The 25825-nt window shown below is 41.9% G+C and overlaps 1 protein-coding gene across 3 annotated transcripts in view; it reads left to right on the forward strand.

Moving 5' to 3' along the window:
* STRN (striatin) overlaps positions 1–25825 on the forward strand; it is a 140738-nt gene that overhangs the window by 109735 nt on the left and 5178 nt on the right. For all 3 annotated transcript variants that reach the window (XM_088474400.1, XM_088474398.1, XM_088474399.1), the window contains 6 exons: positions 8736–8783; positions 10616–10737; positions 13207–13374; positions 16990–17130; positions 22382–22489; positions 24482–24568. In XM_088474400.1, coding sequence (XP_088330526.1) covers positions 8736–8783; positions 10616–10737; positions 13207–13374; positions 16990–17130; positions 22382–22489; positions 24482–24568 — 674 coding nt within the window. The remainder of the gene's footprint in view (positions 1–8735; positions 8784–10615; positions 10738–13206; positions 13375–16989; positions 17131–22381; positions 22490–24481; positions 24569–25825) is intronic.

The following is a 25825-nucleotide window of genomic DNA, read 5'->3' on the forward strand; positions in this document are numbered from 1 at the left end:
GTGTGGTTTAATTTCAAAATAGTACTCCTAATTCATCATGCCCCTTCTGCAATGTAAATAATTAGCTTTTATCCCTTTCACACTGCCATCATATAACCTGGGTTATTGCACATGAAAGCGCAGCAACCCGGGATACTGTGCAGTGTGAAATGGCTAAGTTGAAATAACCGGCATTTCTACTTCAGGGTCCATAGGGTATCCACAGGATACCTTGGGGTATAGGCGATGGCGGCAAACATCGGGCACCTCAGAGTTAATTTTTCAGCCTCCCAGGATGCACTGGAGTCCCTCTCCTATACCCCGCCCCCAAGCCAAGGCAAATCAGTTTCGTAGCTGCCCGGCTCTGAGTCTGATCACCTCTTCAGAGGGGGCTGTTGGACAGCCCCTGCAGTTTCTTCCAGCAGCTTTTGCTGCGATAATATGAGCGGGCAGCATGGACAGGCTAATTAGAGGTCCATGCTGCCGCTCCTTCACCCCGCCCGGCCAGAACGCCGGTACTGATCCGGGAATGCTGGCGGGCACCAGAGTCTCAGCTAGCGGGGACCCCGGTATTCCAGACTGTGGCCGGATTCACGGGGATTCAGGTAAGCGGCGGGAACCCGCGGTGGGTTACCGCCGATTCAGTCTTATTTGTCCCTAGGCAGGGGGCTCCCTGGGGACAGGCTGCACGTGGGGCAAGGTACTGATCCTCTGCTTCCACTAGACCACCAGGGACAGCAGTCTGCAGCAGTATGGAAAATGCTTCAGCGTCCCAGGGGTTAATAGCATGCCAGGGGTGTGTGCTTTCCCTGTCTCACAGGCGGCGCCTCCATCGCTGCACAGTGCCTTTCCACAGCGGTCTGGCGGGCTGTGGCAGCGTTCCTCCCCCGGGCCTGTCTCCTCTCAGCTCCTCGGCAGCCATTTTGTACAAGTGGCGAACGCTGCTGAATTCTGATACAGGGGGCATCACGGTCCAGGTCCCCCGCATACCTCTTCTCCGCTGAGGTCAGTGTATGCAGCACTGTTTCTTACCAAGCTTTGTGTCTGCGTAGTTGATCATAGTGCTTGTAGTGCAGGTGATTTATTTCTGCACTGTATGTGACTATATGCTAGCGCTGTCTGACTGTACTTCACGTCTGACTGTCAGCCATTTTACTATCCCTGTCGCGGTGCGGTGCTGCAGGGTGCTTATTGCCTCACAGTTAAAATGAAGTGTTTTTCTGTGTGGTGCGTCACATACATATCGTTTACACTCATCATGTCTGAGAGTGAACGTGATTATTCTCCTCAGCTAAAACGTACCACATGCTCTACTGTTAGCAGAGGGTGACGTGAACACTGAGGGTTTCTCACATTTATATAAAATGTTTTTGTGAGATTTGGTATTGCACTGCCATATTTATGCAGCAAGTTCCTGCGGCTTGACAAGCATCAGACAGAACTAGTATTTTGCTTTACTACTATGTGTATAGATGTATGCATATGCTATGTGGTCGCATTATACTCACCTGCAGGCACAACCGCATGGTAATAGTACACAGCATGCACTATGACGTACACCCTGCTGCTCCACTCTACATGTTAGTTACAAGGCAGGTATGTGGGGAGAAACAGCTAATTCTCCCTCCCTAGTAGTTCACGCAGTGGTTACAGTAGTGTCTCTCTCTCTACCTTTGTACAGAGACTGACTACAACCTCCAGTCCATGTTGCAGGGATGTCCCTTAAGCCAACATGGGGCACGCATTAGGCGAAATCCAAATATTGCATCCTTTCGTCTACTCTTCACTTCGGCGATGAAGATCACAGGAATGATAGCTGCAGGTTATCCATTCCTGTAGTTCATTACATGCCTAGTGAGTACTGCAACCTTGCTTATGTTCTCTCCAATGCAACGTTTCGCAAAGTGGTACTTTTTTGGAAGTCCATATACTACCTTACAAAGGGGGGGGGGGCTTCCAGACCAGCTATGACTAAGCTGGGTAGCTAGTGAATGGACACGGGGCAGATGCCTTGGATCCATATATGTTAATGAGGCAGCCTTGGTTATAGGTCTCCTCATTTCTAGAATTTCCTTGGCAGTAGTGGCGGCGCGCCACTCCCTTTGGTGGCGCTGATGCAGACTCCAGGAAAGTGTTGGAATGCTTACCCTTTAATGGTGAGATCCTCTTTGGCTCTGCTCTATGAAAAAATTGTGAGCATTTTGGCAGCAGCTAAATCTGCGTGTCTTCCATCGGCCCAAGTTCCTTCAGGGTCTAGGACTTTGTCCTTTTGGCCCTGTTGGGCCTACGGTAGGTCCAGAGAACAGTCCTGAAGGGATGGGCCTCCCTCTGGGGGACCCCAGGGTGGGAGGCCAGCTTCTTCAGTTCGCCCAGTGCTGGTATCGGACTACTACAGACACTTGGGTAGGAGAAGTGGTCTCTCACGGGTACGCCCTCTCCTTCCGCAGAAGGCCTACCAGCCAGTATTTCACCACAGGCCTTCAGTCAGTTCTAGACAAGGCCCTGGAATTCCAGAAAGTAGGGCACTCTGTTACAAGCGGGGGTTATAGTGCCTGTTTCGTTGCCTCTGAGAGGACCCCTTTCTGGTTCTGACACCCAATGGGTCCTATCAGCCTATTCTTAACCTCAAGTCCCTCAAGTCATTGAGGGTCCCTTGGATCAGGATGGAGACCCTACATTCCATCATATTGGCTATGGAGCCTGGGGATTTTATGGTGTCCTTGTACATTCAGGATGCCTTCCTGAAGGTCCCAGTTGCTTTAGCTCACCAGCGATCCCTCAGGTTCGCAGTGGTCAATCAACATTTCCAGTTTCAGGTACTGCTCTTTGGCCTTTCCACAGCACTTAGGGTGTTTACCAAGGTCATGGCAGTTATGGCAGCAGGGAGTCCGCCTGTTACCCTATCTGGACGACCTTCTGCACTTAGCAGGGTCTATGGGGGTACTTCAGGGTCATCTGCACCGAACAATATCTGTGTTGCAGACTCACAGCTGGCTGATAAACTGGAAGTGTTTCCTCACAGACAACGAAGGATCTTTGTGACACAGGAAAAGATCTCTGCTTTACAGGCAAAGATTCATATTTGTCTTCAGAGTTGCCAAGTGTCCCTTCACTCGGCAATCAGATTACTGGGGTCCATGGTGTCGAAGTTCACCATGGTAGAGTATGCAGAGTTTTCACTCCAGACCTCTGCAGAAGTTGATCTTCTACAGATCGAATGGGTTGTACCCATCGGATAAAGACACTGACCTTGGTGCTTTCTCCAGATGTACGGCTGTTTCTGGCCTGGTGGCTACAGACGTCCCACCTCAACAAGGGGCGCCCCTTTTGGATCTCAGACTCTGTCCTCCTGACGACGGACGCCAGTCTCCGAGGTTGGCAGGCTGTGACAGGTCCACACTTCTGTAGGAGAGGTGGCCGTCTGCAGAATCAGCTCTTCCAATCAACGTATTGGTACTTCGAGCGGTATTCACAGCTCTTCAGCAAGCTAGACTAGTTCTTCACGGAAAACATGTGCAGGTCCAGTCAGACTACGTCACCACAGTGGCTTACATAAACCGCCAAGGAGGAACTAGAAGTCAGGCGGCCCTGACACAGGTGTCCCGCAATCTCCCAGCTGTCTCGGCAGTGTTCATACCAGGAGTCCTCAACTGGGAAGCAGACTTCCTCAGCCGTCAGGACGTACATCCAGGGGAATGGTTGCTTAACCAGTAGGTGTTTTAATCCCTAGTGAACAAAAGGGCCTTCCAGAGATAAAACCTCATGGCATCCTGACAAGACAACAAGCTGTCTATGTACGGGTCAAGAACAAGAGACAAGAAGGCTCTTCTGGTAGACACTATGTCGGTGCGGTGGACCTTCCAGTTTGCGTACCTTTTCCCTCCGTTCTCACCCCTTCCTCGAGTATTTCAGAAGTTCAAGCAAGAAGGAGGCACGCTCCTGTTGATAGCTCCAGCATGGCCCAGCGGTCACTGGTACTCAAATCTTCGGGGTCTCTCCATAGACACTCTGATGCTGTTGCCTCACCTTCCGGACCTATTTTCTCAAGGTCCTTGCCATTACCTGGACCTGGGTCATCTGTCTTTGACGGCGTGGTTATTGAGACAGCCGTTTTTAAGGTCCAGGGGTTTTTCATGCTCTGTCTCACCACTCTGTCTCTATCTCTGTATCACCATGCCCAGAGCTCAGAAGCCTTCTTCTGCAAGAATTTACCACAGAGTGTGGCAAACTTTCTTTGAATGGTGTCGACCTAGAGGCTATTTTCCTCAGGTGTTGAGGATATCCAGGCTTTTGGTTTTCCTACAGGCGGGCTTCGATCACGGTCTTCACCTTACTTCCCTGAAGGGGCAGGTTTCTGCCCTATCAGTGTGGTTTCAGCGTAGGATTGTTACCCTTCCTGATGTCCCCACCTTTATGCAAGGTGTACTTCGTATTTAGCCTCCTTTTGTTCCACCAGTGGCTCCTTGGAATTTGGCTGTGGTTCTGAGGGCTTTCCAAGGACCGCCGTTTGAACCACTGGGCTCAGTGGATTTAAAATGGCTTACAGCTCAGACTGTTCTTCTGGCCATTGCTTCGGCCAGAAGGGTGTCAGATTTGGGGGCTCTCTCATGTCGCCCTCCCTTTTGATTTTTCATAGAGATAGGGCAGTGCTTCGCACTCGCCCTGGTTTCCTACCTAAGGTGGTATCTAGTTTCCACATTAATGACGAAATTATAGTACCGGCCTTTAATTCCCCAGACCTCTCAGTTGGTGAGGCCTCCTTGGATGTGGTACGGACTATAAAGGATTTATGTTGACCGTACTAATTGATTTCGGAATTCGGACTTTGTTTGTCCTCTATGGTTTCCGTAAGAAGGGTTGGCCTGCCACTAAGCAGACTTTGGCAGGGTGGGTTTGCATGGAGATTTCTGAGGCTTACATTCATGAGGGCCTTCCTGTACCATCCTCTGTTGAAGCTCATTCTACTCGGTCTGTGGGTCATTCGTGGGCAGCTCATCGTGGTGCCTCTGCTGTTCAGGTCTGCAAGGCAGCCACACCTTCTGTCCATACCTTTGTGAGCTATTATGCATTTGATACCTTCGCCTCTCCGGATGCTTCCTTCGAGCGGCGGATTCTCCTTTCAGCAAAGGAGCGTCCCCACCCTTAAAGGATACTGCTTTGGGACATCCCCAAGGTATCCTGTGGATACCCTATGGACCCTGAAGTAGAAAATATGAGATATGGTAAGAACTTACACTTGTTATCTCTATTTCTACGGAGTCCATAGGGTTCCACAGGACTCCCGCCCTGTCGCACCTGTACTGCAGATGGGCTTTGTTCTGGTCACCAGTTTCAGTCTCCATCTGATGAGAATGTGATTCTTGTGTGTTCCAGTCTTTTTTCTCTTTCTTCCCCTTCTCCGGCCTATGGCTTGTTTCGTAATTGATTTGCCTTGGCTCGGGGGCAGGGTATAGGAGAGGGACCCCAGTGCATCCTGGGAGGCTGAAGAATGAACTCTGAGGTGCCCGATGTCTGCCGCCATCGCCTATACCCCAAGGTATCCTGTGGAACCCTATGGACTTCGTAGAAATAGAGATAACAAGGGTAAGTTCTTACCATATCTCATATTTTCAACTCTGGTAGCAAGCAGGGTTGAACACGAGTTCAGCCTGGGTCACGGTGCAATGTGTACGGGTAACCCGGGTCGAGGCGACCCAGGTCCCGTTCAGTGCATAGGGAGAGCCGGCGCTTGGAGATGATCTCATCACAAGCGCCGGCTCAGCAGTCGTGGCGGTGACATCATAGACCCAACATTATTGCCGGATCGGGTCTCCAGTCTGAAAGGGTCTCAGGCAGCTCGCACTCGGGATGGACGCGTGTAGAAATCACGAGTGTGACCCGCCATTGGTGATGTGAAAGGGGTATTAGTTACTCAGAATTGTTCTGTATTTGTTATACATCATAATTGATAAGTGGCTGAATGAAGTGTAGGTCATGCGTCTCCCTGTTGTGTACAGTACATTATTTGAGCTTCATTTTGAATGAATGACATTCAGAAAATAAGTTGTCAAGAACTGAAGTACATATGTGAATTGTAGCACATTTCTTCAGTTCTTCCAATCTCCGCTTTTTAAATGCTTTGAATTGCAGTTGGTGGCCAAGCTTTCCTTTTGTGTATGTGTGAACTACATTTCTCATCACCTTGAAACATCAAGAGTAGCTTGCCTATTTGTTTCAGTCACATGAATCATTCGTATTCCATACACGCTAATGTATTTAATAAATCTGATTAACCATCTAGCTTGGCACACCTGTAAACATGTACGGTACCTGTTTTATTTTTTTTTAACTGCGTCTGTGACAAAATAGGAAGCTTGTTCAAGCCAGACACATTTGGAAACCATATGTAAACTGTTTGTAAACTGCATTGACTGACACGGAATTAAAATTGGAAGCACTGAAATAATGCACCACAACAGAAGCTAAATTAATGTAAACATTAAAATATGTATTATCATAGTTAGTGTAATGATTTTTAATTCACATCAGCTTAACTTGCTTAGCTGACATTGGAAAACCATCTTAAATGTAGAAGGGCAACAGACTGCTTTGTGCTGCATGTGGCCCTCCTAACCTTACAGTTCCAACAACAACATGATAACCGGTAAAGCAAAACATACACACAAAAAAATGTTTTAGTCATTAACCTTGTTTAAAAGTAAAATATACTACAAGCATTGGAAAGCTGATAAAAATGCATATGTGGACAAACTTTAAAGAATACAACTATACCTATCTAGCTAGATTTACTCTATACAGAAATCACTAGGGTTGCCTACTGTAACAAATTTGAAGTGCACAGTTTGATATAGTGAAGTCTATCTTGTACTGAGTTTAATATAACTGTCTAAAAGGTCAAAGGACTGTCGTTTTCAGTGTCAAGAACAGCAATTCTCTACACATGATTCCAAACCCTTTTACAAGGTGATGCCTTCTGATCTCACTGCTAGCTTAGCTGGGTACACACCTATACAATTGTCCAACCGTTCTTTCGATTTCGATCTGTTCGTTCGATATCGAAAGAGTGTTTACGCACGTTCCATCCTGTATTGACAAATGAAAACTGGTCGGATTGGAGGATCGCATCTTCTGTGCAGCTTAATTTTCATCCGATTCGACTGGGCCTGGTCTTACCGAAAGTGCTGTGTGTATGAACCTTCCACCGTTCTTGTGATTGTACACCAAACCTGGGGCTGCCTCTCTGTACGTGCATAATTACACTCAGGAAGTTCAGGAAGCATTCTGTGTGCTACGCTCCTCTTCATATACATATTCTCCATTCTTTTTCTCTTTACCCCGCCACCTACTTGTTAGTGGACACAAGCACACGTCCTTCCATTACCTTAAAACCTTTGCCCCACCACCTATACTGCAAGGCTTGGCTTGCTGGACAGTGTATAGTAGTTCCACAACTTGCTGGCCTGTGTAGTACTACAATTGATAGTGGACACAAGCATACATCCTTCCTTTACCTTAAAACATTTACCTCACCACCTATAGCTTGAAATCAGGAAAATGTGTACGCTGGAACAATCATTTGCTTGCGATATTTCAGCAACGTGGGATCGAAGATCGCACCTTGGAATGTATATGTGTGTATGCGTGTATCGGACTATGATCAGCACTTCCGAACGGGAGCATTGTCGATTGAAAGGTTGTTTCGAATGTGTGATTGTATAGGTGTGTACGCAGCTTGAGATGAATTACGCATTTTATTGTCCAATATCAACCGCTATCTAGTAACGTTTAGTCACAAGAGCTACTGCAGAAAATATTTTAGAAAACATGTTAAACAGGTCATTGGAACATCAGCGTAAAGGTGCGTACACACTAGACAATATTTTGCCTGATTTTGACGCATCAGAACGACAAATCGTGTAAAGTATGTCCAAATCCTGAGCGTCCACTAACGATCACGATGCGGGTCGTATATAACATCTTCATATCTTGTCTACAGCAGGCAAGATCTGCCAATCTCATTAATAAGATACAGGTTGTTGGTCAGATCGTTTGTCAGATTGGACAGTTTATGCAAGATATCCTTTGTCTGGGAGTTGCCGGGGTAGTTCAAGGGAAATCATTGACGACATCACATCTTTTACGAATCGTCTAGTGTGTAGGCACTTTTTTAGATTTGGTCATGTATTTTGCCTTCATTTATTTTCATTCAAGGTGCGTACACACTAGGCGATATGCTCCATGAGCGATATCGTCTAGTGTGTCCCCAGCAGGGTGTGCTCAATGTCGTTCATGACATTGAGCACACCCGCTGAACGATATTTTTAACAATTTCGTTCAGCACCAGCTCTCTCCCCCATTCCCCAACATGCAGCAACCTGACGATATCGTCAGATTGGCCTGCATGTTTGCACGATGAACGACCATGACGAACGACCCGCGGGAACGCGCATCGTCGTCATCGTTCACCGTTTTGGTGTAAAAAATGGACGATATAGATAACAATATCGTTATCGTGCAGTTTTCCACTTCATCGCCCAGTGTGTACACACCTTTACTTATAAAGTTCCAAAATAGATTGAAGATCATTTAACCAACACAGAGTTGTGGAGCAGTTAGTGCTCTGAGCAGCTATAGACATTCCTGGTGACTGGTTATTAATCCTGTCTTAGGTCTGAGTTTTATTTGCTGTGCTTGGATCTTATATTGCTATACAATAAGTTGTTTTTTTTAATTATTTCTCTATTTCTCCATTCTAGGAGCACATCTCTTGACGTTGAACCAATTTATACATTCAGAGCGCACAGGTAATAAAAACAGTTTTATTTATTTAGTTAAATTATGACTTTTAGGTTAGATTCAATAGATTTAAATTATTAACATTGACGTTAATAAAAGTTTAATATTTATTTTTAAACTTCAGAAGGGAAAGGGTTCGGGCTATGTAAGGAGCTCCACATTTAGTATTATTAAGGTTCTGGCCTTCTGTAAAGCAACAGAAACAGTGGTAAAAAATGTAAACTCTGTGGCCTCTGTGCAATTGATAACCACTACAAATGCTCTGAAATTATTTTTAAAATGTTATTAAACAGAGAGCAGGGAGTGTGTGTGGAGATGAAGTTGGAGTTTCCATCACTGACTAAATTACGGACATCAATGTTTCTTTATAAACCTTTATTGATCTGTAATTTTTTCAGTGTCTGCAGCTCTTTAACACTGCCTCCTACCGGTGGTGATATCAGCTACATTAGATGTGATTGTATTCTAAGGCTGATGATCCTGTGGGGGGCTGTACTTATGAGACCGGCGGCCGCTTGTTTTAGTAAGACTTTTCATTGTCTGAATATATTCCATATCCGCTATCAGACCTATAATAACACATACGCACGGTGAAAATGGGTAAAACAAATTAAAGCAAATGTGCATTTTAGTTGCAATGTAGTCATGCAATTGTAATGCTTCTTCTGTGCACTTTGTGCATTGTATTAGTAAAAGTGTAAACTATTGCACTGGTAATGTATGAGAAAATGGACAGGGTACCATTGGCAAAAAGCAGATGGAGATCTGCAACTAAAGTGCATCTTTGGATGCAGAACTTGAGCCTGTACATTGCAAGTTCGATAATGTCTTGTATCTGTCCCAAGTTTATACAATGCCTTTGTAATGCCTAAGTGCAGAGTTGCATCTAATAGAAATGGTGTGCAATATATGATTAACATGCTACATGCATCTCAAGAATTTCTATCCTTGGAGCTATTCCCATTAGTATGTACGATTATAACCTTTCAAAGAATGGTTTGGGGATGAGAGTACGGGGCAATCATATGACGCAAATAACTCCAGGAGTGACCTAGTTACCACAAGTCTTACACTAGGGGAGTATCCACGTAGTCCCAAACATTGTTCGGGCCCTAATGGATAGCCGCGATCAGCGAAAAACGGGGATTTTTCGCCGATTAGCCCCGTTTTTCGACATTGATTTTTTTTTCATCCTATCCTATTAGTTCCAACTAAATAATAAGATAATTCTCCCAAAAACACACAGGACTCACGATTAACTTGCAGACCTATGTGTTTTCGCCATTTAGGTGGTGGATAAACGGCACGTATCATTAATTATTTTACGGGATTTTCACGGAAAATATCCAGGATAAATGCCTGTGTAGGGCAGTACTTCGGGGCTAATTAGATAGCCCCGCAGCGATCAATTAGCAGCGCTACTTTAGTGCTGCTAATTGATATCCCCCCCCCCCCAGATGTCTTGTGCACTGGCATGTATTACAAATAAGTTCAGTTTTTGGTTACTGCTTTGATGATGGACCTGCTGTCCTCTTCTCACAGATGTGTAACATCACATCTGTGAGAAGTGTGTGTGTGTAGCAGTAAGAGGTATACAAATTGCTACTTTATTACAAGGTATTTTGACTTTGGTATTATGGTTTATAATTATAGGTAAATAAATCTTTAGCTACTAAATGCCACCTCTTATAGTGATTTTATTTGTTCTAATTTAGCTAGAGAGAGTTCCTCAAATGAAGGTCGAGGTTACAAGCCTACACCTTGGTTTATAGCACAATTAAGTATAGCTCATTAAAATGTACGTGTGCTATAGTAAAGTCTGAAAATAATTGTGTTTCAGGGGCCCAGTTTTGTGTGTAGTAATGAGCAGTACCGGGGAGCAGTGTTACAGTGGTGGAACAGATGGTGTTATCCAGAGCTGGAATACACCAAATCCCAATGTGGATCCATATGATTCTTATGGTAGGTTTAAACACTGATTCCTGGTTATGTTCAGATCATGTAATATTGTCATTCATTTTTCTTCTGTTCAGAAGTCCACATTTGCTATATATTCATCACACCAGATATACTTCGCCTTTTAGTATCCAACACGTGTTTCTAAACTGTGTGACCAAGTATTGTGAACTTTCTACTTATAAAACCACTTTCAGACAGGAAAAAGCCGAAATCTCTGCTTTTAACCGACATTTGCGCACCAGGTTGTTTTGCCAGTCCCTTCCTGTATCCCCCTTTAGACAGAAGAGCAAATTACTGGGTCAAATATTTCAATCTGGTAATTTGCTGATTAGCACAGGTATTTCTTCTGTCTGAAAGGGTCAACCCGGGTCAAAATTCCCGGATCGACCCTGATATATTCCTGGGTCGAATTCCTGGGATTTTTGACCCGGGTTGATCATTTCAGACAAAAAAAAAGGACCCGTGTTGATCAGCAAATTACCAGGTTGAAATGTTTGACCCGTTAATTTGTTTTTCTGTCTAAATGGGGTATAATTGTTTGTTTCTACAAAGTAAATCTTATTTCTAAAAAAAAATAGAATATATCAATAATTGTTAATCTGTACATAACAAAATAGGATAGGTTTCATTGGGACTCCTGGCCACCCATGCTTTGGTTTTCCAAACCATAGTTTAATTACATACAAGTTAAAAGTATAAACTGATTTAGACCTTTACTCTCTCAAAAGTATCTTTGTCTCATTAATCCCTTGGCATGCGCAACTCATTCCCAGCTATTATAGCGCTTCTGCCCATCCCTTCAGTAAGGATGCCTTGCCTAGCCTAGAAATGTCGATGAGGTTCTATAAAGGAGGGAGAGTTCTTTGGGTTTCATGAGATTTAGGCTTGTTGGATTTTTAGCCTAGTCTTAGGACATTTTGGCACATGTTCTAACATAAGTTATGATATTGTCAATATCTATACTAGTGTTCGTACATGTAAACACAGGCTGTATTACCAGCAAACACAAGTTTTCCTTAGGCGGTTAAACACAAACTGCATAAAAACCCAAACCATTTATAATATGATGATTTATGTAATATGACACTTATTTGTGAGCTATTATACAGCAGTGAACAACATGCAGCCCTGTAGCCACTGTCAACCCTCCAAGCCTTCACTTGCTGTGCCCAGTTCCTTGCTCCTTTTGTAATCTTATTTGTTATGGATTGTAGCCCTTCTTTAATAGGCCTGTTGATATGATGTTACAGAGCGAAGTGCCTCTTTCATTGACTAAATGTATTGATTTAACCTACTACTGAAATAGAGTAATGTGCAGTCCTTTTATAGATAGGGGGGGTTGTCCAATGCGGCCCCCAAAGGTCGCTTGTTGAAAATAAACATTGGAGGTCTCAAACTTTTGAATATTCAGATGTGTCCTCATACATCATTGCTGCAGCCAAATAGCCCCCCTCGGCTCGCCAGGTCCTACCCTGCTAGCATCGGGTGTCTCTTTTTTGTGAAAATGCATCTTAGCCATAATGGAACTAGGAAGCACCAGGAGGCTGCGCTTATTTCATTTGATATGCAACATTTTGTATATCTCTGTGCGACGGAGTCTCTGAATCTATATACAAAGTGCTACAATACATCCGCTAGGCCTTTTTTCCACACCAAGTTCAGTTGTGCATCGTATACACACTCAGTGGTACCCAGATATACAAGTGTCGCATATTAAATTAATCTGGTCAGTGCATCCTAGTACATCGCATTGCGACTAAGCTGCAATTTCGGCAAAAGAAGATGCCTGGCACTAGCAGAGTCACGCAGGACCTGGCGGTTCACTATCGTCAGGCATCTCGCGCCACATGGCGTATAGAGGCTAGATGTATGAGGGCACAGCTGTAAGTGTTGACTTCTACTAAGAGTAAAAATATGAAGGTGTAAAACCAAGGCTAAGTGCATTTACTTCCAAGTCTTTCTCCCTGTAATATCCAAATGGAGAGGATATTTATCCCAATAGTATACAGTTATGTCATGGAGGAAAAAATAACAATACAGCATTTGTATGAGTAGGTGAAATAAGTCATTCTTGGTGAAAGCAACTTGTGAATATATGAAAATCAGTCTGGTCTGATCAGCAAAACACATCCTGAAGAGGTTAATTAAAGTGATTTCCTTTTTATTATGTAGCATATTCTGTTATCTCTGGGATGACTCTTATCTGCATAGTATGTCCTGAAAATACATTATTAGGAGAATGTTAGTCACTTGTACTGTAAGTACAGTTATGGCCTTCTCTAACCTACTGCCGGTGATTAGATGACTTTACAGTAATTTAAATTGTGTTGTGGACATTGATCAAACATTGTGGTAGCCTGATTTCCAGTGTGGCACACATTAATGTGAATACATGTGTGATTTACCATATGCTGTGACAATTTTGTACCTGTATTTTTAAAAATGTGCTTTTTTTTTTCTTCCCCTGAGCAGATCCTTCTGTACTGCGAGTAGCATTTGAAGGCCATTCCGATTCTGTGTGGGGCTTGGTGTACAGTGCGGCTCATCAGCGTTTGTTGTCCGCCTCAGCAGATGGCACAATAAGAGTGTGGAATGCGTTAGAAGCCTCCCCTGCATTAAGCATATTTAATGAGAGCCAAGGTAACTTAATTACCATATTAATAAGCAGATGGACAAAGCTGTATTCTGCTATAGTCCTCTTAGGTATTTCTGTGCTGCAGTTAAGGAACCGTATTGGACAAGTTAAATGGATGCAAGTTTTGTTAAAGGGGGACTTAGTATTCTGTATTTTTGGTGCGTGTATGTGCTGCATTCATGTGTCTTATATATGTATATGTAATTCCTCATTTATACTTCCACATATAAATACACTTTTCATTTGGCTGTGGAAAAAATTGTATAAAATCAATTGTGGACTGTGTGTACCACTTGGAACCTGTTTCTACAGTTGTACTTTCATATATAAAATCCTAGTCCTAATCTAAAATACCCCAATGAGTACCACTTGGGGAGAAAATCTAGAGTGTATATATATATATATATCTTATTTTTTGTTACATAAATCATGTAGAAATTGCAATTATCCAGTAGCTGTGCCAAAAACTGCAGCTTTTCAGTTCCCAGTCCTGGAGGTTGCAGTTTGGGGGTCCCTCACATGGCGGTAGCCATTTTGTGCCTATGGATACATTTACGAAGCAGAGGGAAATGGGGATCCATCTCCTGCACCCTCTGTCCTGCACCAATTTCGGAACCTTACACTGTGCACTCACACAAGTGTCTGTAACTGGAGGAGTCTTTTGGAGAAAAAAAAAATCCTGCTGTCCCTGCATGATTTTTTTTAATGCTTATTTGTGAAAACTGTCAAAATTTTTTAATACCAGCCACAATAAAGATTGTTGTTAATCGCACTACTGACATTATTGCTTCATATGCCTTTAGATCTGCTGCATCAGCATAGTCAGATAAGGACTGTTTAAGCCAGGGGTTCCCAACCACATTCCTCAAGGCACACTAACAGTCCAGGTTTTAAGGATAGCCATACTTGAGCACAAGTGTGTTAATTAGTTCTGCAGTTATTTTGATTTAACCACCTGTGCTCAAGCATGGCTATAACTAAAACCTGGACTGTTAGTGTGCCTTGAGGACCGAGGTTGGGAAACAATGGTTTAAGCCGTCAAATGCTTAAATCGACAACCATGTCTTCCAGTCTTTGTTTTGCGGCTCCTCATCAGAAATAGGTGGAATTGGCTCACTTTTTGTGGCAATTTGTGACCAATTATGGTTTAAAATTGCCTAATTGGACATCCAAATTGCAGCATGTTTTTGCTTTAGGTAGCTATTACATTTTATAGCCATTCCACTTAATTTACTTTAGTAAATGTATGGAAAAAAATAACTTCGTAACAAAGGCAATTAAAACTATATTGATCAACCGCAAACAAATGTATTAATGATTCTATACCTTGGTTCTTGAAAACCATATACTAGAGCACTGTATGAGTATACCATGGAACTATTCTGAGGAGGTTGCTAAAAAATTTCGACATTTGAAGTCGAACATAAAATTATTTTTGCTGTATAATATCCTTATTCCCCATTAGACCTATAATAATCTATATTTGGGTCATTCAATGCAAATCATCACAAAAAAAGTAAACTTTTCAACCCGACCTTCTCAGATTTTTGTGAATTTTGGTAGGACGGTAGATGGCATTAATTAACTTACATATATAAAATGTTAGCCCTCAGTGATACTGTGTTCATGCTACAGGATTGCAAACATGCTTTTTGAGGTTTCATAAATAGTTTTATATTTAAATATTGACTTTTACATTTCAAGGTCACATGATGTGACATTTTGACCTTGAATTCTAAAAAAGTGTTACATTATTTTTTTCATACATGAAGTAAGTTTCATTTTGGGAAGTCTTTGGGAACAGGAGTAAAAAAATAATTATAGCAGTTGAATCCTCCTTGTGCTAACCATGCAACTGGCAAGTTCAGACTTGTCTTGTAGTGTCTCTCTGTGTTCTAGGGATGGCCATCTGTGGTTTTCCATCAATTGTCATCATTGATGGTGCCATCGGTGATAACCATCGATGGTACAATAACAATCTATGTTGAATCATTGATGGTTTGCACCATTCAATGGCCACTGCTGCCGGGCATCTGGCAAGCCGCAGGCAAACAAAAGAAACCAGGGGGCATGGCTTAAGTGGCGTGGCTTTCTCGGACATCCAGGAGGGGGCCACGTTCTGTATCATGAGCAGAAAAAAACACATTGGGTTCCACTTTGTCATCGATGGCAGAAAACAATTGGCTCTCTGCCATCGATGGCAAAACAATCAACCGTCGGTAGTAAACCACCGATATTTGTAAACTATTGATGGTCGATGGCCATCCCTACTGTGTTCTTCTCAGTCTGGCTGCTGATTTTGCATTGAGAACTAGTGATAGAAGGGACTAAGGGCCTGATTCATTAAGAATCGCTATTGCGATTACACGTGCAGACGGCTGATTGCATACTGCGCACGAAGGCTTCACTGCGAAACTAAGAGCGTTTACCTTATACAATTTATCAGTGAATAGTGGTAGTTTGTTCAAGAGCGTGACAAATGGATAAAAAGTACATTAAGACTCAATGCTGCAACCCATTTGCTAGTAGCATCTTCCTTACTTGTTTCCTAATTCTGCCTCGTGCCCCCCACCCACCCCCCGGAAAAGCAGAGAAGTCTTTCGACCTGCTGCCCCCCCCCCTCCCCTCGGACCACCTTGTAGCTCCCACACAAACCCCCGCAACGGGGGGCCAGTGACTCGATTCACGTTGAATCGCATCATCATGGCCCCGGCCCCTGTTTCACAATGCCAGTAATCTCGCCCCCGCATCGCTTCCAATGCCAGGTAATATCCCTAGCCACGCCCCATATGCCGTCCCCCCCCCAGCCATGTCGACCTTGCTGTCCCCTCCCGAAGGCAAATATGTCTTGTATCACTAGTTCTCAATGCAGAAGCTGCAGCCATGCTGAGTGGTGCTAACCATCGATGGTTACTACCGATGGTTATCTGTAGAACAGACACTACAAGACAAGTCTGAACTTGCCAGTTCCATGGTTAGTGCAAGAAGGGTTCAACTGTGCACTTAATATTTTTTTTTACTCCTGATCCCAAAGGCTACCCAAAATGAAACTTATACCAAAGCGAGATTGTATTTAGGTGTATAACATACTTTATGTAAAAAAAAATTAAACATACCCCTTTTTTTTTTTTTAGTTACTCAAGGTCAAAGGTTACATCATGTGACCTTGAAATATAAAAGTCAATATTTAAATATAAAACATTTTTTTTATGAAAACTATGGTCCCTTAGCTTCAAAACAAGACCAACATGAAAGTTCTACAACAATTAGAAGCAAAGTTGTTAGTTTTAGTTGACATTGCAAGCCTAAATTTACACTTTGTCATGTTTGCAACCCTGTTGCATGAGCGCCGTGTATCACTAAAGGGCTAACATATTATGAAAGTTACTTTGTCTGTCATTCTACCAAATTTCATGAAAATCTAAGATGGTGAGGTTGGAAGCTGTGATGATTGGGCATGGAATGACCCATTCATGGGTTGTTGAGTTACATTTCTAGCTGTTAGAATGCTAATATGTGTATTTCTCAACCACCCATATTTAACTTGGTATGTTGGAGTTTTTTTCAAATTATGTTCTATTTGGCCGTAACAAATAATGACACATTTCTATGTTCTGAAGAATTAGGAATACCTTCTTCTGTGGATCTAGTAAGCTGTGACCCTGCTCATATGGTGGCATCTTTTAACAGTGGACACACAAGCATCTTCAATATGGAGACACGGCAGAAAGTTCTAACATTAGAGTCTTGCATAGATACAGGTATGTATTTTACTACAGCTTTTGTGAAGATTGTGTTGATCATTTATTTACTTTTAAATTGAGTTTTATTTGGAAGAAAGCAATAGTACAGTAAACAGCATTATTTGTCCAACTCTTAAAGTATAAGATCATAGGAATATTGGTAACAGGCATTGGTCATTTGAATATTGCGTTTGGAGTAGAATAACATCAGTGGGTAGCCTGTGTGTATAGAACACTAAAACAAATTGCACAAGTGTAATACTAGAAGCATAAGGAGAATTCAGGCATATAGCCCATATGCGATCAAATTTCAACATTACCTAGACATTGAATTTTTTTGTGTCCCAACTAGGCTATACTGCTTTTAGCCAACATCAGGGTAACCAAGACAAATTGCTTATTAGGCCTGCCAAAAAGTTCCTTGTCCGAAACTCGCAAGCAATTCTTTCTCTGGTGTTAACAGAGGAAGAGATGCACCAGTGGAGACCACTGGCCCTTACCAACCTTTGCTAAAATGTACTTACAATATGAAATTCCGAAAATGTTGCCCAAATGAGCCCCAGGGTATGAAAATGTATGGCGTTAAGAAGTAAACTGTCCCCCAAATTAGGTTAAGTTCAGATGCATGATCAATCCTATGAGTAATGAACATATGAATTCGCTGGTAATTCAAGCAGTGTATCCTCAAGGGCTACCCAAAACCTCTCCCAACTCCTCGTCTTTCTGTAGGCTTGTGTGAGCTGCTCAGTTCTCTCTAAGATGTGACAAGGCATCTGAATGGTGAGCATCTAGGATATAGGAGTAAACAAAGTAGACTATTTTACGGAAGTCTAACATATCCATACATTTCTTAAGGGTACATCTCTGAATCACTGGAGGACCACTAGAGAATTGAGCAGATAAGGAAGATGCACTGAGCCTTGGGAAGAGATAAAGTACCAACCAATCAGCTCCTAACTGTCATTTTTCAAACACAGCCAGTAACATGGCAGTTAGGAGCTGATTGGTAGTTTATCTCTCTCAACTTTTATCACTCTCAAAGGCTTAGTGCTTCTCCCTCCAGGGTCTGTCTAAGTTGCAAGCACCTAGAATATAACCCACCGTATTCTAAAAGTATTAATTTGGTATATCAAATTCAGACTGGCGTTGAGCAAATTATTTAAGTGTTCCTGTAGAGACCACTCCTCACCTGTCAGAGGGCTCTAGCCTGCAGGCACTCAAGTTCTAGCAGCCTCTATATGCCCCAAGGGGGGTTAACTGGGTCCAGATCCTGGGCATCCAAAATCTTAGAAACCACAAATTCTAATGCTTAGGTAGCTTAGAGCATGTCACCACACCCCCAACAATGCTTGGAGAGGAGGATGGGAAGGGTTAGCATGTGTGACTAAAAGGGTTTGTAAGGCCGAGTCATCTGCATTCTTCACACATTTCAGGTTGGATAATTGAGCTGCATAATAAAATCTAAAATGCGGTGGCACCAAGCCACCCATGGTCCTAGTTCTTGTAACAGTGTCTAGTTTTATACGGGGCCAGTGATCCATCCAGACCAGGGAAGACACAAATCCATCTATTTGAAACCTCTAAGGGAGATGAACACTGCAGAGCCTGATAAGGGAGAAAAAAAATGTGAGTAGAACAACCATTTATTAACAGCTTCACCCTGACTGTGAATGTCTGGGACAGATTGCACCAGTTTCACAATTAAACTTTTAGGCAATCAATAAGCAAATGGATTATGTTGGACTGCAAATAGGAGACCCAAATATAGGTTTTCATTAAGTTATAGTTAAATTCATGCTTTTACTTACTTTGGGACTGGCTTATCTCATAGGCTTTGACTGTGCAGGGAAGCTTTTGTCACTGCAACTACCAGTTTGGTGGTGCTGTTGTCTTGCTCTTTGATCTGTTCATGTATGAGGGACATCAACTATACTTTGTTTTGAAAACAACCCATGTTGGTAGCATATATGACGCTGGAGTCTGTTTGCCTGTATCAAAGGGAAAGTCGAACCTCAAGCTAGTAGAACTATGTGATCCCTTTTTAATTCTAGTTTTGGGTCAATGTACAGTCAGGGCCAAAAGTTTTGAGAATGACACAAGTATTGGTTTTCACAAAGTTTGCTGCTTCAGTGTTTTTAGTCCTTTTTGTCAGATGTTACTATGGTATACTGAAGTAAAATTACAAGCATTTCATAAGTGTCAAAGGCTTTTATTGACCATTACATTAAGGTTATGCAAAGAGCCAATATTTGCAGTGTTGACCCTTTTTCAAGACCTCTGCAATTTGCGCTGGCATGCTGTCAATCAACTTCTGGGCCACATACTGACTGATGGCCGCCCATTCTTGCCTAATAAATGCTTGGGGCGGGATATAATAGAGAGAGTCTGCCGGAGGTGCGGGATACAGACTGATCTCGATCGTTTTTTTAAAGTTGCAGGCATTTACAAGGCAAAGCCAGTTCGGCTTTGCCTTGTAAATAACTGCAACTTTAAAAAAACGATCGACGTGGTGTGGACATGGTGTGGTGAAGTCATTGCCCAGTCTACCTAAAGGCAGAAACTAGTAGTGGGGGACTTTAAGGTATGTTTCCCTTTCTCTAAACTCCTGTAATGCTGAGCACAAGTGGGCACTTTAGATCTGCATTATGAGGACAAGTTCCATTTGTCCATAGTATTGAAGGGGTTAGAGATACGCAAAGTGTATGATCCATTTTGCTTCTGTTAGTATGCAGAGAAATAATTAAGATAAATATGGTAGAATGCCATGGAAAGAGAACTTGGCAATGATGCAGTACCATCAGTTAAGCTGTAGAAACATATAATGTAATGAGAGCAGTAAACATATGAAATAAATGCTTCCCAATTAAATGCAGTTTCGCTGAATGTGAAAATGCTGTAGAGTCTTCAACAGATGTCATTTTACTGACTTTGTATAGAGTACAACATACGTTTGCAAAGTGTAGGGTGAGAGTACCATTTACGAAACTTTAATATGCATTAGAATAATTTTACCACATTATAACAAAACCAGAGTGTCTCAAAACCATTTGAAGTTGATGCAGCTACTTTTAATTTTAATAATCTTCCAGCAGCTGCCAATAGCAGAGGGACCTCCAGGCATCTCTGCACCCTCCCCCAGTGATTGCCGTGCTTCTGTTCACTGTTGATTGGTCAATATGGTAGGACCTCCCACCCGGCGGCTGCAGAGAGGTGGGAAATGTAAATTATCCCCGCAGCCCCCCAGTGAGTACCTAGCAGCTGCTTAGAGGAGCAGCTGCTGGGGAAAGCGAAGTCGTGATGTTATAAGCATCGATAGTCCGATATATCGATAACCAATATAGTAAAATCAATGTTAAATGTTTCCAAACTTTTTTTTTTTTATCGTGTTAGATAAGTATTAAAAAGATATTGTTGACCTAATTTAATAAAAAAATTAAAAAAAAAGCCTGTAATTTTTTGAGCAGTTTTTGGAAAGGGGTTAAAACCTCCTGGGTTGCTTTCACAGTGTGTCTGGGTCATTGTCCATCTGTACTGTTGCCGCCATCCAATCAACTTTGATATATTTGGCTGAGTCTAAGCAGACCGTATATTCCTATACACTTCAGAATAATTTTGACTACTTCTGTCACATTAATAAATACTAGTGCCCTAGTGCCATTGGAAGCCAATCATGTTTATGCCATCACGCTGCCTCCATTGTGTTCTACAGATGCTTCGGGTCATGAGCCATTCCTAGCCTTCACCATACTTTTTTCTTCCCATCATTCTGGTACATGTTGATCTTAGTTCCATATCCGGGATGGCTTTTTTTACAAAAAAATTTGGCAAAATCTCATAGTTCTTGAGGTGGTATGCAGTCGGGAAGCCGGCGAACCTAATCCTGAGAGCTGGCTCCCCGACTGTAATATCCTGGCAAGGGTCTAAAGACAGGCGTCGATATGCCGTCGCCTCTCATTAGACATACGCCGGGAGCCCGATTGAATGGGCGCGGATAGCCGCCGGGGGAGGGCTAGGTTTAAGGTTAGGCACCCCCCCCGGGAGGTTAGGTGTAGGCTAGGGGAAGGGGGGGTTAGAGTTAGGCACCCCCGGGGGGAGGTTAGGATTAGGCACCCCCCCGGGGGACTTAGGTTTAGGCAGCGGGGAATGGGGGGTTAGGTTTAGGCACTTAGAGGGGGGATTAGGGTTAAGTCCTGGGGAGAGGGAGGTTAGGGTTAGGCACCCCTAAGGGAGTTAGGGGGTAGAATTAGGTTAGCTAATACTTACCTGATGACGATCGGGATTTCCACTGCTGCCGGGATGCTGGTGTCGTGATTCCAACCGCTGGACATGTGTTCGGCGGTAAATCATACCGATTCCCTTGAGCTTAATGAATGGTTTGCATCTTGTGGTGATCTCTCTGAATTTGCTCTTGTAAAGTCTTCTCTTTATGGTAGACTTAGATAATGATATGCCTACCTCTTTGAGCGTGTTCTTCTCTTAGCTGGATGCTGTGAAGGGGTTTTCCTTTACCATTGAAGGGATCCTGTGATCATCCAACACTGTCTTCCAGGGACATCAATCCTGAGTGCCAGTACCAGTGCATTTTATTTCTCTCAATGTACCAAATTGTTGAATTGACGACTCCCAAGGTTCCCGCTAACTATCTGATGGTTTATTTTTGTTGTTGCAGCCTACTGATGGCCTGTGTCACTTGCATTGAGAGCTCTTTGACCACTAGTTGTGGATTCATGGCAACAGCTTCCAAATGCAATTGCTACATTTGGAATAAACTCCAGAACTTTTGCCAGCTCAATTGATAAAGAAATAATGAAGGAACAGCCCACACCTGCCCTTGAAACAGCTTTTAAGTTATTTGTCAAATCACTTTTGGGCCCTTGAAAAAGAGGTTGCTACGTATTAAACAGCTGTAATTCCTAAACCCTTCCTCCAATTTGGATGTGAATACCAGCAAATTAAAGCTGATAGTTTGCACTTTCAAACCATATTCGTTAAAAAAATTGTAACTTTAAATATAGTTTGGTAAACAGCTAAAATAACAAAATGTTGTCAGTGTCTGACTATATATGGCCCTAACAGTATATTCACTTTAAAAGAGTAATGCTTTTACTCTCTGGAATATATTTTTAGCATTCAATAGCCTTTTGCATGGATCGCCAAAGTAAAAAAATACCATGATCAATTAAAGTGGTTGCTTAACCAACAAAAAGGGAGCTTTCACCATGGTAAAATGAATGCTGTACTTATGACCTGTTTGTTTTGTTCCCTATAGCTGTTCATTCCAGCTGCCAAATAAACAGAGTAATTAGCCATCCAACTCTTCCTATCAGCATCACTGCTCATGAAGATCGTCATATCAAGTTTTATGACAACAATACAGGTATATATAGTGACATAATAAATATAAATGTTGAAAGAAATGGGCACTCCAAAGACCAACATTTAGATTAGTGTGCCCAGGATACAAATGCAGGAAAACGGCACTCCTGAATAGATTCAAACACCAGAGTGTTTATTAAAAATCCATACAATGTACAGCGATGCGTGTATATGTGTGTGCATGTGTATATGTGTATGTATGTGTATATATATATATATATATATATATATATATATATATATATATATATATATATATATATACATGTTTCTTATAACTACTGCACATTAACAACCTATTACTATGCATGTTTTTTAAAGTGGTTAAAATGTAACTTTATTATCCATAATAATGAAATTTAATTTGACCTTTCTGTTTTCTAAGAGTCTTTTTTTTTTTTTTTTTAAAGACATCCATCTTCTGACACATAAGCCAAAGCAGCTCTGTCAGATAGAAACATCCATATATCCATTCAAACCTCAAGCATACAAATATCCATCCAAAAATTCAGATGTATACTTTAATACAATATAGCACAATAAATTGCAGTAATTTTTTATGATTTTGTTTGTAGGTCTATTGTTGTGCTATATTGTTTTCAAATTGCATACTTCAATAGCACTCTGGATGAGTGCTATTGAGATGTATACAGAGCAATTAGTATACATCTGAATTTTTGCATTTGTTCTTTATTGGGGAAGGAGGATTGACACCTATTAGGAACAGCTGACGAAGATTTTCATTCATATTTAATTTATTTATATTTAAAATATTGATATTGTTGTGCCTGAATTTTTCTATGTAATTAGTTTGTGTACATTACTGTTTTATATATCCATCCACCAGGTTATGGATCAAGCGATCAACACACTACTCCACCATACCATTATTGTCCATGAATACAAAATATTCCATACTTCTATCTATAAAAAGCATCTGCATCACAAACCATACATCTGCAAATGGTGTGCACATCCTGAGGAAATCGTAAAATGTTTAGAACACCTAGACCTATTAAACAAATGCTATGGGTCTTAGTTATGCACTCTAGAACACCATTCTACTGAATAGGATGTTATCTGATTACCAGAATAGGCTTTTTCAGTAGAATGGTGTCACGAGGGTATAACATAAGTCCCATAGATCTTTATTGACATCAGGCATCATATACTGATAGGGACATGCTCAGTGTGCTCCTGAGAAACCACCAGCGACCTCATCCAAATGTCAGCGTTCAGTGCATTGGCTCCAAATGATTACATGAGCTTGGAGTCAGATTGGTAAAATATGTCCTTAATTAGGGACACGTAAATTACACACACAGGTTTTGTGGTTGATTAAAACCAGGTGAAAGTCAGGCGGCCACTGAACCTGTGCAATGTCTGTGTGTCCCTGATTACGGGAATTTTATAGCAACCCTAGCCTAAATCCTGACTACAGATGTGTCCTAATACACCAAGCGTCTATACGCCATACGGCGTGATTGAACCATTTCAAGAAGTGTAACATACTGTCATTTTCATTAGATTTTGCGTCTTATTTGTATCACAGACACAGCAAAACATCACTCAGTGTAAAGACACTGGTCTGTGACTATAACCGCACAGGAATTAGATTTAAACACGTACAAGATCGCAGGTGAAGTACAACGGAACTTGGCGTAAGAAAAATGACACGCATGAAATTGATCAGTATAATCTAGCAGAGTAGTTCTGTTGCTTCCAGTTGTTTTATTTATGCGATTAAGATGCACATTTTGAGCAAGATATATATTTGCCGCAGCCTAATCATCCGGGACCTGGTGCTCCAAGAGGGGCTATATAGCATGACTAAAGCCACAGTGTATGATATCACATATGTAATTCACAGAATGATAGATCCTGTTTTACAATTGATTACAGTTGTAAGACTGTCAGAATATATAGTACTTTTCATATAAATGGTATAGCATTTAATTACTGTTCATTAATTTATTTATTTTTTCACTTCTAGGAAAACTGATCCATTCAATGGTTGCTCACTTAGATGCTGTAACAAGTTTAGCTGTTGATCCTAATGGATTGTACCTGATGTCCGGCAGTGAGTATTGTTGGAATGAGTTAAAGCTGCTCATGTACAGTTTTGTCTAGCTCAGCAAGAACTTCTGTGCTGCAATACCTCGTATAACATATTTATTTATGCATCATTTTATGTATTGTTCCTATGTACTAATAGCACAATGCAGGAAATTTCACAGAAATCTCTGTCAAAGTGCTAATTAGCACTGCAGATCGCAGTCCCCATTATTATCAAAGGGGACTACAATCTGACCACTATGTACTAAACTCCAAAAAGCAAAACTTTTTGCAGTTAGCACCGGTAGTTTACACCTTCTTCAGATGGTGTAACTACTGTAAGTCTATGGGGGCTCCAGAGGCAGAAGAGAGATCTTTCCATCTCTCCCCTGCAGCTCCCAGCCGGCTCTGGAAGCTGACACTATACGCATGTGCAGTGTCAGCTTTCCCCAAGGAAGTTTTTTACTTTTGTGAAAGACTTCTCCTAAATGCTGGAGATATATCTCATGGGTACATCTTGTCATCCAGCAGATAATGTGAGGATTCTGTCTTGTCTGATACAGAAACATGTCGAGCACATCTGTATGAAACAGAGTTTAAACCTCAAACTTGTTTTTAGTGCATGCAAATTTCAAACGAAAATGTCACTTTGAGAAAAGCAAAGCCCAGTCTTCTCCAGTTGGAAAATGGCATTTTCCTGTGATTTATTGATTGCAGCAATTTTATGGTATTATTTTATGGCCTAATGTTGTTGAGGCTCAAATAAAGGCCAACCACCCATGGAGTATGTTCAGAGCCGATGTATATGGAGCAATACCAAATAGAAGGATTTTTTTATCTTTAAACACCAAGTTAAGTAAGTTTTGCTTATAGGCCTTGTACTTGTCTGTCCTACAGAGTATCCCCATTTCAATATCTCCCTGGGGCAAACATGAATAGGACTGCTGCAGGCTCACAGATTTAAGCATGTATTTTGATGGCAAAAAAGGAGGATGTCACAGCACACATAGGCCACAGGGGCTTTCTAAAGCCTCTCTGCTCACTATACCATGGGCATTGTGTATGTATATTTGTATATAATATTGGTAAAACAAAAGAACCATAGGCTGTGGTACTCATGGGAAAGAAAAATGCTGACAACAGTAAGTGATTCAGATGTTTCAGGACATTTATAGTTTTAAAATCTATAAAAATTTCTAAATGACAGATTCACCTACTGGCAGCACAGCAATATATTTGTGTCCCATTAGTGAAGCTGCCTCCTATGTTGGTTTTATCCTAT

Source organism: Taudactylus pleione, unplaced genomic scaffold (genome assembly GCF_031769625.1).
Source record: "Taudactylus pleione unplaced genomic scaffold, aTauple2 ptg000154l, whole genome shotgun sequence".
Lineage (NCBI taxonomy): Eukaryota > Metazoa > Chordata > Amphibia > Anura > Myobatrachidae > Taudactylus > Taudactylus pleione.